The sequence below is a fragment of the Carassius auratus genome, chromosome 18 (assembly GCF_003368295.1).
Source record: "Carassius auratus strain Wakin chromosome 18, ASM336829v1, whole genome shotgun sequence".
Classification (NCBI taxonomy): domain Eukaryota; kingdom Metazoa; phylum Chordata; class Actinopteri; order Cypriniformes; family Cyprinidae; genus Carassius; species Carassius auratus.
This window is the reverse complement of record NC_039260.1, coordinates 1970111-1984295: the sequence shown is the minus strand read 5'-3', so window position 1 is coordinate 1984295 and position 14185 is coordinate 1970111. Positions and strand designations below refer to the sequence as shown.

General features: G+C 35.1%; 1 protein-coding gene across 1 annotated transcript; it reads left to right on the top strand.

Annotated features, from left to right (window-relative positions):
- The first annotated feature begins 203 nt into the window (after positions 1-203).
- Positions 204-14185, top strand: rsf1a (remodeling and spacing factor 1a). Its single transcript, XM_026287026.1, has 16 exons — positions 204-539; positions 1802-1893; positions 1983-2075; positions 2250-2455; positions 2621-2742; positions 2875-4367; positions 4452-4682; positions 5397-5501; positions 5613-5692; positions 6555-6609; positions 8230-8333; positions 8416-8483; positions 8902-9088; positions 10320-10573; positions 10951-11136; positions 12874-14185. The coding sequence occupies exons 1-16, from the start codon at positions 386-388 to the stop codon at positions 13293-13295; spliced, it is 3852 nt and encodes a 1283-aa protein (XP_026142811.1). The 5' UTR covers positions 204-385; the 3' UTR covers positions 13296-14185.

Sequence of the window (14185 nt, the reverse complement as noted above, 5' to 3'; positions counted from 1 at the left end):
AATGAATAAACACACGATTTGTTTATAACAGAAAAATGTTTGTGGAAACAAGTGTGACGTCATGTTATATTTAACTGTGTTGTAATCAAAGTAAAAAAATATTTATTTGATTTAAATATAATGTTTATTTATTTAACTATTCACCCCGACCACGATTAAATTAAAAATTAAATTAAAAAATTAAATTAAAAATAAAAAAAATATATATATATAAAACTGCGGCATGTTAAAGAAGCGCTTTATTGTTGTGATGATGATGACGACGATGGCGGCGGCGGCTTTGTAGATGCCCCTCTGGATGATGCTCTCTCTCTGGGTGGGTGTCGCGGTGTATTGTGGGCAGTTTTGGGTCTAAGCAGAGCACAGTTCGTCATCTCCAGGAAAGATGGCTGCTCTGGGCACCACAGCGGCTCTTCCTCCAGATGTCAGTCCCGGTTTCGCGGTGGTCTGCTCGTTTCTGGAGCGCTACGGGTCTGTTCTGGATCTGCCCGAGCTGTCGTTCCCGCAGCTGGAGCGGTACCTACAGGAGACATCAGCGGGTGAGCTGAGCGAGTTTATCTGGACAGGCTCCCCATCTTTCCCCATCAGGGGTTTGGTCACTTAAAGTTGGGATTGTTGGGTCCTCGTAGTCTTTGTTCGGATTGGAACCGTGTCCCTGACGCTTTTAAAACGGAATGTGAAGTGGCGATGTGTTTTTGAAAGCAGTCATGTGTGATTTGTCCACTCCTTAACCAGTGGAAAATCCCCTTTTAACACTAATCTTTGATTACCATTGACTATACGCACCGCTAAAGCTGTTAGCATCAATTAAATGGAGAGACACTTGGCCTGATAGTACATTTACATTCAGATTATAAACACCTATGGGACTGTAGCCGCACAGTGCGCATGCGCAGGCCGCTGTCAAACTTCCTATGTTACAATGTAACGTTTGTAATAATAGTAGCGCTGCACAGATTTGTTTACATGCGATTGTTTACGCCCCGCCCCCTTTGAATAGTGTATTAACTGCGTACATCCATTTGTCAAATATCCACAGCTGAATGCGAGCTCCACCACACTAATGTTGTCATTTAGATTAGATTAGATTAAATGTTATTGTCACTGCACATGTAAGGTATAAGGCAACGAAATGCAGTTAGCATCTTACCAGAAGTGCAATAAGCAGTAAGTACAGAATATACAAGGTCTACAATATGTACAAAAACTATACAGATAAGGCAGCATTGTGGACATAATTTACATATTTTAAATACTATATGAGCATGATATACAGATAGGTGTACTATGAACATACTATACAGATGGATTATGTAAAAGTGTATGTACACTATGAGCAGAAACTATGAACATCATTTACACTAGTGCAATGGACAGTAAGTGCATAGAAAATATTTCATTGTGCAAATGGATTGTTCATCCAGTGTTCCTGGATGAACAGACAGTAGTACAAGTAATAACAAGTTTTCTGTTTTTTGCTTGTTGTAAATAAATGAATAAATTTAGGAGAATTGTGTATGTAAAAAAACATTAAAAGCATTTATTTAAATGAATAAATGAAAGGGGTAAACAATAACGAGCAAAAACGTAAGAGAAAGAATAAATGCTGTCATTATGAGTTATTTACATGCATAAACATGTTTTATGAAAAGTGTTTTGTCATATAAAAATGTCTGAATGTGATTACTTAAGAAAATATCAAAGGTATGCAAGCATGTTTTCCCCACCCTCACCAGCTGAAGTTTCACGCTAATGTTACAAATGATAAAATAATAGAAATTCTGATTTCTGTACAATTTAGTTCCTCGGCCGTTGATTGAGCTCCATGTCAAACTGTTGCGGAAGATCGGGAAGTCGGTCACACCAGACAGATGGGAGAAGTATCTCGTAAAGGTAAGTGTTTTTTTTTTTTTTTGTAAATATGTGTATGTGTAAATATGCCCATGCAAATGCATCTGTTTGTTGAAATCATGTTGATGTAGGTGTGTCAGGAATTTAACAGCACCTGGGCATGGGAAATGGAGAGAAAAAGCTACCTGGAAATGACAGTAGAGTGTAAGACTGGCATTTTAAAGGTAAGTACTTCCAAAGCAACTTATTTTCTGTACTCAAGCAATAGAGTTTGACTTATTTAGATGGCGAGTTGTATTGCTTTTAAAGAAACCAGTCAAGAATGTGTCCACATTATATTTAACCCCTAAATCTATTGCGACTGTGAGATTCACCTTTATTCGTAATTTCTCTAACAGTACTTGTGCGAGTGCCAGTTTGACGACAATCTGAAGTTTAAGACGTTAATTAACGAGGAAGATCCGGACAAGATGCGTCTACAGCCCATCGGTAGAGACAAGGAAGGTCTTCTCTACTGGTTCCATTCAGATCAAGATCAGAATATACGTGTTTATTCTGAGGAACAGGATGATTTGGATGGGTCCTCGTGGAAATGCATTGCAAGGTGAGCTATTAGTGGGGAGGAGACCAGAATGTTGTTTACCAAAATGAATTTGGACTACATTATTTGTGTTCTCTCAGAAGCTTAACCCTTAAGCATAAGAGTGAAATCTTCTTTAATCAAGCTTATCAAAGAAAAATAAATGCATTTTTATGTTTTTCCCAACAGGACTAGGAATGATCTTGCAGATACACTAGAACAGCTTAAAGCTAAGATCGATCCAGCCGCGACGGACCAAGAGAAGCAAGACGGTCCCACCAGCCCAAGTATGGAGAAAGAAGATGTCAAAGGTAAAACTCATTGGAAAATAATTTCAATTCTACGCTTTAAGCTAATTCTGAATTATAAATGTGTAGTTAGAGCCAAACTCTCACTTACACAACTGTTTCTCATGTACTTCTGTTTTTTTTTTCATTTTCAAGGTGAGACCGAAGACGTGAAGAACCATGTATCCGGAGATTTTACCAACAGCACCTTCAATTCCAACGAGAGTGAGTTAATTCCTAAAGCCATTAAGAAAGAAGCAGCGGATCCCATTAAACCAGAGCAAGAAGAGAAAGTCGCAGAAACTCTTAAACCCAGAGTTGTCATTGACAACAGGGTTAGTACGATCAAAACTCTCCTCAAAGAAGAACCGAAAGATTGTCCCAAACCATGGAACGCTATTTCCGTCGTCATGCCCCCTGCTTCCATCAAACACGACCCGCCGGTGAAATCAGAGGTGCACGAAGACAAGAAAGAGCTGGTGTTTGAGAACGTGGCTAGAGTTATAAAGAGCGATCAACAGGCTAAAATACCACTGAAGAAGAGGGAGCTGAAAAGGAGTGTGAGCAACTACTACAGCAGCGTCAATCACTGCAACAACAACCTTAACAGCAACGGTAGCATCAGCACAGGAGGTATAATCGTTCGCAATCCTTCTGTCTTGATACTGAGGGAGCAGCAAATCGGAAGAGAATACCCAAATGACGAGGAGAAACGACCGATGGCTATCATCCCTGTAAGCCAAGAGCCAAAGGTTGACCAAATGGCAGCACGGGAACACTACACAGGTGTTATCAAAGGTCCCATTGAGTGTAAAAAGCCATTGAATGAAGTCGATAGTTCTTCAAATGGTCATCACGGAAATGGGAATGTCGTGAAGACTGAAGTTGGAGGCACAGATAGTGTAAGACAGTCTGTCCTTGTTGGGAAATCCACGTTTCAATTAGACAACGGTCCTCTTCCTTGTAGCATCCCTGAGGGTTTGTTAAAAGATGTTTGGGGTAAGATCCCAGATGTGTCTGCGAAAGCGTCAAACCTTGTTGAGGGGTCGCCAACGACTGAAGAGACCACTTCAGTTGCGGAAAAGGTGGAAAAAGCTGACGAGGACGACGAAGAACTCAAAAGCAAGACGGCTGGTTTGTCAGCTGAAGAAAAAAACGATGTTGAGTTTGAGGATGTCAGCAAAGACAAAAGTCTGAAAAGCTCAAGAAAGAGACGGTTACAAAAGACCAAATCCAAGCTGCGAGCAAAAGAAGATGGGCAAAATGCATCGAAGATGGGAGAAGTTTTGGAAAAGGATGCTGATAAAATCGTACCCAACGATGACGAAGAGGTATCGTCAGAACTTCAGAAGGAAGGGATTCGCCTGAAGATTAAGATCCCGCTTCACAGACGAACACCTGAACTCCAGAACAAGGACGCAGAGGAGTCGGAAACCAGCAATCGGAGATCCCTGCGGAGATCTGCCAGAATCTGTAAGCCCAGCCCCAAAGTGGCAGATAGTCGGGATAGGAAACAAGACGGGAAACTTTCAGCCACCTCAGCAGCTCCGGAGGAAGAGGAGTGCATGGAAGACGAAGAGGCGAAAATCCAATCCAAGAAGGAGATGCACATAAAAGAGGACACAGACGTACACCCCAAGACTTTTAAGGTAACATGAAAGCTTTTTATATCCATATCAACGAGTTTTACAGAATGCTTTTATTCACGCAAACGGTTCTTTTGACTCTTCTAGGCCAAACGGCGACACCGGCGGAAATGTTGGTCAAAAATTCGGACGAGAAATTGCAAATCCAAAGGAGCTCAGGAGCGGGAAGAAGAAATGGCCGACGACAAATCCGCAAACAATGAAGATAACACATCAGAGAAAGGAGACCACAAGAGTGAGACCGAATCGGACCAATCCAATGAGATTCCACCGGAAGATGCTTGTAAACACTGTGGGCTCACCAACCACCCAGAACTAGTGAGTTATCGTTCATCAATTCAGATGACTACTTTTCGTTATAAATCGAGTTAATGTCTCAAAAGGGAGAGTTGTCTAGGACTCACAAATATCAAATGGCAAGATGAGTGGAGCTTGCTCATGTGAAACTCAGTACTAGAATGTTTCTACGTGTTTTTTAACACATTGCTATACAATATGATTGATATTGTTAACTACAACTAAAACGAATTAAAATAAAATAAGTCTGAAGTACTGAAAATACAATTTTTTTTAAAAGTAAATTAAAATAACAAAAACTTAATAACATCTAATAAAATATTCATAACTAATATAATAGTATATAAATAGTTCTAAAATAACACTGATTATCACCCATATTTTTTATTATTTTTTTTGCCTGGGAGGCAAAGCACTTTAAAAGATTAAAGTAAGTGAGTAAATAAATTAATAAAAAATTTGAAATAAGAAATACAAAATAAAACATACTTATCGTGAATGATTTCTTAGACTCCAGCTCCAACAGCAGACATAAGGAATTATTCAGCTTATAATATTCATTTAATTCTGTATAAAAAGAATATGAAATGGCACAGATGCTTCTGAAATGATTCAAGCTACAAGATGAGACTTAATATTGTCCATCTAATGGCATAGATAATATTTTAAAAAGAGACATAACTAATACTATTTGCTGATTTAATATTCTTAAATATTCTTGTATGTTTGTCCCAGATCCTTCTTTGTGACATGTGTGACAGCGGCTATCACACGGCCTGTCTGAGACCTCCTCTAATGATCATTCCTGATGGAGAATGGTTCTGTCCTCCCTGCCAGCATGTAAGGGCTTCGGTGTGTGTGTGTGTGTGTGTGTGTGTGTGTGTGTGTGTGTGTGTGTGTGTGTGTGTGTGTGAGCTGTACTCATGTACTATATGCTCTTGTCATTCACAGAAGCTTCTCTGTGAGAGGCTTGAAGAACAGCTTCAGAATCTGGACACGGCTTTGAAGAAGAAAGAGAGAGCTGAACGAAGGTGTAAATACACACACACACACACACACACATGCACACGCATCTAGGGAGATGCAATTTTCAACTTTTATCACGGTATACAGTATTATCACAATATAAAAATTTAGTTGCAGTTACCGGTTAAATTTTTTTTTTTAAAACAAAAATAACTGAAAATTTAAATAGGCCTACAATAAAGCAATACACAAAAAATGCATACATTTAAAACATTTTACACAGATTAAAGTGCAAAAGAATAATAAAGACCAATAGGTATCACTTTACAATAAGATATTATTAGTTAACCTTCACAATGAGCAATACCTACATATGCTACAGAAGTTATTAATCTTTCACTCTCAGTTCATAATAGCTCTAAATAACACAAGGGCAACTTTTGATTTTAACAATGTGTTAAATATTGGAATTACCTAAGATTAATAAATGTTAAGAAGAATTTTTCATTGGCTGTTTATGTTAACTTATGACATATAATGAAGCCCTAATGTAAAGTGTGATCTAGGGCGTGTTGTAGTCACTGATTTATTTATATTATATATATAAAGTTTGAAAATAAAGGCCTATTAAGTCTAAGTATTCAAGTATTTGACGCTTTGATTAACACCATAGTGAATACAAAAATCTGAATAGCTATTTAAATACCTTAAATACATGTCAGAAATAATCTTTGATGCAGCAAATAATTATTCTCTGTATTTTAAAGTGCCCATGATAAAAATATCATGCATATTCATTATCGTGATATATCGCATGACCGAATACCGGCACGTGTTACACACATCATAAACACTCTCATCATGAATCATCAGTGATGAGTAGCCTTATGTGATTCTGAGTTATGGTTCTTGTTTTGTCTCTTTCAGACGTGAGCGGTTAGTGTATGTAGGTATCAGCGTGGAGAACATTATACCCACCCCAGTGAGTATGCAACCATTATATTATATTATATTATATTATATTATATTATATTATATTATATTATATTATATTATATTATATTATATTATATTATATTATATTATATTATATTATATTATATTATATTATATTATATTATATTATATTATATTATATTATATTATATTATATTATATTATATTATATTATATTATATTATATTATATTATATTATATTATATTATATTATATACTATATTGTGTGACCCTGGAGCGCATAACCAGTCATAAGGGTAAATTGTTCAAAATTGAGATTTATACATCTTCTGAAAGCTGAATAAATAACATTACAATTGATTTATGGTTTATTATGATCGTACAATATTTGGCTGAGATACAACTATTTGAAAATCTGGAATCTGAGGATGCCAGAAAATCTAAATATTGAGAAAATCGCCTTTAAAGTTGTCTAAATGAAGTTCTTAGCAATGCATATTACTAATCAAAAATTATGTTTTGATATATTTACAGTAGGAAATTTAGAAAATATCTTCATGGAACATGATCTTTATTTAATATCCTAATGATTTTGGGTTAGAATTGGTCACCTAACCCTGTGACTTAAGACTGCTTTTGTGCTCCAGCTGTACTATTTTATATTATAGTAAACTACACCTTAGTATGCTGTGCTATTTTTAAATTAAATATACAATTATTATATATTATATTATACTGTAATGTGCCATACTTTCCTATAACAATATGTGCTGTGCTATACTGTATACTGTACTGCCTTAACGATAACGAAATAAAATAAATGAAATAAATAAATGTACAAATGTAAAAATAAATAAATGTAGAAATATATAAATACATTTTGAAATAAATGTAGTATAACACAAATGGTACAAAAAAAAAAGACAATTAAAAATGACACTTTTGACAAAATTATATATTCATTAATTTCTGCATTGATTTATTCATTCATTTATTTGTATTTATTTTATTTCAGCATTTATTTATTCATTTATGTATTTCTACATTAATTTACTTTTTTCTGCATTTAATTCATTATCTTTTTATTTATTTTTTTATGCATTTCTAAATTAATTTATTTATTTCTGCATTTATGTATTTATTTATTTACTTATGTATACTTAAGTAATTTCTCATCCTCCATTATAATAGGCTATGCTACTTCTAAATTAAATAAACATAAATGAGTTATTATATTGTATCATATTATTATACCATGTCGAATACTGTACTTTCCAATAACATAATGTTTATGCTGTACTGTTTCATACTGTATACTACCTCATTCTATACAACAGTATACTATAGTAAATTATGTGTAGCATCAATTGAACATAAATCAGTAATTTTATATTATTGTATTATAATGTATTATTGTAGAATGTTGCATACTGTAATTTCCTATAACATAATGTGCTATGCTATAATGTACCATAGTGTAAAAAAACTTATTTTATACCATAGAATACTTCAGTAAATTAAGCCATAGTATACTATGCTATAATTAAATGAATTAATCATATATAATAATTAAATACTTTAAGCTAATAAGATGTCTGAATCAGCTTTATTTGGTTTTAAATGAACTCCTCTTTATCATGTCAGGACGGTGATGGAGAGGAAAGCTTGACAGAGAAGAAAAAAGATGTTAAGAAGAGTAAGAATCTAGGCAGGCGATCGACTAGGACGAGGAAATCCATCAGTTATAGGTAATCAACATTTCTTGTAGAAATAAACTCTAAGATATCTGAAGTCTGACTAATTCTTGATCTTCTTCTCACTGACGACCAGATTTGATGATTTCGATGAAGCCATTGATGAAGCAATAGAGGAAGACGTTCAAGATCCAGAAGGAGGAGGTTGGTCTCTGGGGTATATTTGTAGCAATAGCCAAAAAAAAATTGTATGGGTCAAAATTATACATTTTTCTTTCAAAAATCATTAAAATATTAAGTAAAGATCATGTTCCATGAAGATATTTAGTAAATTTCCTATTATAAATATATAAAAACTGAATTTTTGATTAGTAATTTGCATTGCTATGAACTTTAAAAGGAAATTTTCTCAATATTTAGAATTTTTTTGCACCCTCAGATTCCAGATTTTCAAATATTTGTATCTCAGACAAATACTGTCAGATCGTAACAAACATGCATCATTGGAAATCTTATTTATTCAGCTTTCAGATGATGTATAAACCTCAATTTCCAAAAATGGACTGGTTTTGTGCTCCAGGGTCACTCGTATGTTTTTGGTTACATATTGAATTGACTGCAGGCACTGGTCGTGGTGAACCTACGGCGCCGGTCACGAATCAGCAGAGGAGCGCGGTGAGCCGAGAGAGTCGACGGCCGGTGAAAGCTCCCGCCCCGCGCAAGAGGAAACGCCGGAGACTCAATGACCTGGACAGTGACAGTACGCTGGATGAGGAGGAGAGCGAGGACGAGTTCCAGCTCAGTGACAGGTGTGTGTCAACACACACTAGAATATTTACAATACCAGGGAATCAAAAAACAGATGGATTTTATACCATTTCTTCAAAATATAACATATCTCATTCACAAATAAACTAATATACTAGAATATCCAAATATTCTATGGGTGGCAATGGCAATTCTTTTTATATAAGCACCATTAATTACAACCCGAAAAAAAAAAAACACAAAAACTGTTAGACAAAAGACAATAAAATAGCCATAAAATGTTAGAAAGGAAAGCATTCATACAGATCGTAAGCCTTATAAAATAAATACGTTTATAGGATAGACTATGAATTTCACAGAATTTGTCAAGAACTGGCGCTCTGCATTTTTTCCCCCGAAATCAAAGGAAATAAGTCAGTATTTTCATATTTTTAGGACTGTTATGATTTTTTGCATGATAATTAAACACCAAAAATGTTCTCCAAAATTCCTTTTACTGTAATGCATAATTTATTATTTATATTATAAATAATAAATATTATTTATTTATTATACATAATTTATAATTTATTTGTACATCATGGCAGTATTTGTTGTACTACTTAACTTACATTGATCTAATAATCATCACTCTTGTAATTGTCAATCATTACAGTATTTTGTGTTGTAATGTCGTAAATTATACATTTAAAAGGACTGTATTACATTTATTTATATAAATTTATTTATATATTACATTTATTTATCTATCTCCTGAGGATAAGAGTTGCACTCAAAATGTTTGATTTTCATGATAATAATTTAAAAAACTTTTTAGTTTAGTCCTTAAAGCTAAGTGTCAGTAAAATATATTTATTAGTGTTTACTTTATTAAAAAAAATAAAGTCTTTAATGCTCATCCAGGTTGTATTTATTTGATTGAAAAAAATTGGTAAAATATTATTTTATTCGTTTGTGAAGTAGATCTCTGTCATAAAGCTCTTTTAAAATATTCTAAATTGTAATTTATTACTGTATTTTCAGCATCATTTCTCCAGTCTTCATTGTCACATGATCTTCAGAAATCATTGTAATATGCTGATTTACTGCTTAAGAAACATTTCTGATTATTATCTATGATGAAAACAGCAAAAGGAAAGTTCAAAAGAACAGCTTCCATTTGTAATCAAAGTCTTTTATAACATTACAAATGTCTTTACTGTCACTTTTAATCCATTTAATGCATCCTTGCTGAACAAAAGCATGATTTTGTTTTAATTTCTATGTTGCTAGCATGGAGGAGGAGGATTTTGTGGCTTCAGGAGACGGTGCGTCTGACGGTGACGTGGGCTCTTATGATGCGAGTGAATGGGGCAGCGGTGAAAGTGCCGCCGAAAATCAACCGTCCTCCAGGAGAACAGGAAGAAGTGTTCGCTCCCAGAGAACCAGGAGGAGCAGACGCAGACCTCCTGACCGACGAAGAGGTTCCTCAGAAGAAGAGGACATGCTAGACTCTGAGGAAGAGGAGGAGGAGGAAGAGGAAATGGGTCTGTTTGAGTTTTCATATCCATTCATATCCTAAATGAATAACATGTCAGGTGCGTCTTATATCTCGTACCTATGCTCTAATCTATAAAGGTTTGTAGTATGAACTTCACACTGAAGGGGAAGTGGCTATCAGAAAATGAGTTTATGAATGACAGAAGAACCTTATATAATTCATACACTACATTTTTGAATGCATAAGTACAGATATATAAGTGCATAGTGTTTAGTGCATCATTTGGGACGAAGTTATAGATTTTAATTCCTTCTGTTTTTGGAGGAAGGCCATCTAGGGAAGGTCACTAGGTTTTGTAACAGAGCCTCATTTGATGTTTCACATTGCATTCTTATGGTTTTTACTTTTGTGTTGATCTGGTAGAAACCGAAGGCTCTAACGAGTTCAGCGACAGCGACGTGGACGTGAATAGAAGGCGTCCACGACGGCGTCAGAACTCTCATGTCAACTACTATGAGACGTCAGAGTCTGAAGGGTCACAGAAGGCGTCCGGTCAGAAACACTCCTCTCTTCCTCACCGTCGACGGCTGTCCAGCTCCAACAGTGAAGGTGAGCGCAGCCATACTCCTGTTTCAAATGGTTATTTATGCCAATGTCATCTGAGCCTTAGTCATGTGTGCTAGAGCTCTGATATGACCCAGAGATCTTGAGTTTGATCAAAACTGACCAAAGACAGTGAGTAGGGATGCACCGATATATCGGCCGATTTTTCCTCAATTTATCGGCATATCGGTTATATAAGGAAAAGTCTGATATAACAAATTGATGGTTTATTGATTAACTGTGTGAAGGCACAGAGCTGTATAATCCTAGCGTTGCTGTCTGCACTTTAATGCTAATCAAATTACAAAAGATTGCACACTACTTTTGACGAAATAACTTTTGCAACTTTCATAAGTGTAGCGGACCTCATCTGAACGATGACCAAAATTTACTGATGTTTTATTACGTTTATTGCGCTCTTTTTTTACCATAAAGAGCTAAACAAAACACAGCATTAACACATATCAACACATATTTTAACTTACAAAAAATATTAAAATGTTTACAAAAACCAATTAGAAGATTAATCATAATAAAGTCTGTTACAATAAAAAAGGATATGCATTTAATTTATACAGTAAAGAGTTATTTTGCATTTGTTTACTTTATTTCTGTACCTGAAAACTGTTTTGTTGTATTTATGTAGGCCTGCTGAATGTTTAATGGAGCCAATCCATGTTCATTAGAAATTATTTGATGATGCAGCAATAAAACTGCTAGTATAATTTGTTTTTGGTGTTTTGAACTTTGCTGATTTAAAACATGATCAAAATAATGTCTATTTTGATGCTTTAAATAAGAGAGGAAGTGAAAATATCGGTATCGGTCAATAAGTGTTAAGTATCAACCCCCAAAAATCCTATTGGTGCATCCCTAACAATAAGTATAGCTATTTTTTTTTTTATTGAATGAATGTTCTATATTTTGTTTGAGTAATATTTAATGTTTTATATTTTGAGGGGATTTCATATTACAAGACAATATTCACCTCGAAATGATCCACCTTTTGTTTATACATAAATAATAGAAAATACAAGTGTCTCACACACCCAAGTTATTCGAAGATATGACGGATAAAAACCCAATATAGTCTCCAAAAAATTATAGATCCTGCACACAACTCAAAGTTTTATTATCAACATTACACTCAATAGACCTTCCTCAGGCAAATGTATCAGAAAATGTAAAAACCACTCACTTTTGTGTTTTGTTTATAAAATATTTGAAAAAAAATCAGATTATTTTAAATACATGTTTTTTAAAATATGCAATATTGAAATATATCAAATGTATTTATTTTCATTATGAGTAATTTAAAATCCAATGCTTGAAGGCATATTTTGTTTCATAATTACTTAGTTTTACTATGTTTTTCATTTTAGTATATATTTAGACATCAAAGACCACTGATTTGCAGATTGTACCCCCAATTTTTTTTTTTTTTCATTTGTTTGTTATTTAATTCTTAAATATATATTGTAAGATATTTTTGGTTTTCCTGTACGTAGTGGTGTGTTCTTGCTTGAACTCATAGTGCTCACTATGATGATTTATTTATGGCAAAACTTTTTTTTTGTCCGCAAAAATAGATGATGAAATGAAACAATGCATCCCTTAGAACTTTTTTTTTTTTTGTAATTCCCATCATTTTGTCACTAAATATAAGTATTAGCTCACTGTTAGCTATACGGTTTAATTACAACAAAAAATGAAAACAGTTTTCTTCTCCTCCTGTATTTCCAGAGTCCATACCTTCTAAAGAGCCAAAGAAATCACTTCAAAGATCTGAAAAAGAACGCAAGTGTAATTCATCAAGGGAAGAGTCCAAACACAGGCACAAACGAGAAAAACAGAGACTGCAGAGAAGCTCCAGTGAAGACAAGGAGGAGGAGGATGGAGGAGAAACAGAGGACTCTGAGGAAGACGAACAGCCTCTTCGCAAGAGGTCGAACCGCATCGAAACAGACGAAGAAGAGGAGGAAGAGGAGAACAGACGAGGAAGAGTCCGGTGGAAGCACAGAGCGGGTTCTCGAGGTCCCGTCAGGCACAACGGCTTGGTCCCACTGAGGGCCACAGCTCAGGATGATGACGATGAGGATGAGGAAGAGTTCACTGGTGTCACGGACCTTGTTAACTTTGTTTTCGACAGTGAACAGTTGTCATGATCAGCTCAGTAGGTTAAATACGTTTTCTTATCGCCTTGTCATGGGAATGTCCCTCTTCAGCCACCGTAGTCTCCTGGTTTTGGGTGTAGTGGACCAAATATGAAGCTTCCAGACTGTGTAGTGTCCATTCAGATGTTTAAAAGCATTCTAGTTCATCCAGCCGCATGCATCGTCCTACCGGTTTAGAACAGGGTCTTCTTAATACTCCAGTCACCATTCCTCAGAGTGAAGCACTTTGTCATTTACGGCCAGTACCATTTCGTTTGTATAAAGCAGCTTCGGTCGTCCTGTAGAGACAGTGGACAGCGCGCATTTGAAGCTTACGTGTTACGTGCATTTCAAACTGGTGTTTTAGACTTTTACATTCTCTGTGTTGCTGTTTTCTTCTTTTTGTATCAGAAGGAAATTCGAGGTTGACAAGGTGATGCTGAACCATTTAATTTAAGGATATGTTCACCGGAAAAATGAAAATTTGATTCAAAAGTTTGTTTCTTCATCAGATTTGGAGAAATGTAGCATTGCATCAGTGTCTCACCAATGGATGCTCTGCAGTGAATGGGTGCCGTCGGAATGAGAGTCCAAACAGCTGATAAAAACATCACAATAATCCACATTCCTGCAGTCCATCCATTAGTATCTTGTGATGCCAAAAGCTGCATGTTTATAAGAAACAAATCCGTCATTAAGATGTTTTAACTTTAAGTTAAGTCCTCTGTCCAGTGAAAAATACTTGTCTGGATCAGGAGAGAAGTATGCAGGGATCCAGCATAATTTACAAGTGAAAACAGTCCGTAAAATCTCTAAACAAATATGTGGTTGTATATTTTAAAATATACTCTAAACAAGTATATTTTAATTATAAAATTTCCTTGTTTCTTATAAACAAGCAG

Excerpts from the sequence above, each read along its gene's own strand:
- rsf1a (XM_026287026.1), top strand. The coding sequence starts at position 386 with ATGGCTGCTCTGGGCACCACAGCGGCTCTTCCTCCAGATGTCAGTCCC. Across the intron at positions 1,894-1,982 it reads GGGAGAAGTATCTCGTAAAG|GTGTGTCAGGAATTTAACAG; the intron begins GTAAGTGTTTTT and ends ATGTTGATGTAG. Across the intron at positions 4,368-4,451 it reads TACACCCCAAGACTTTTAAG|GCCAAACGGCGACACCGGCG; the intron begins GTAACATGAAAG and ends TGACTCTTCTAG.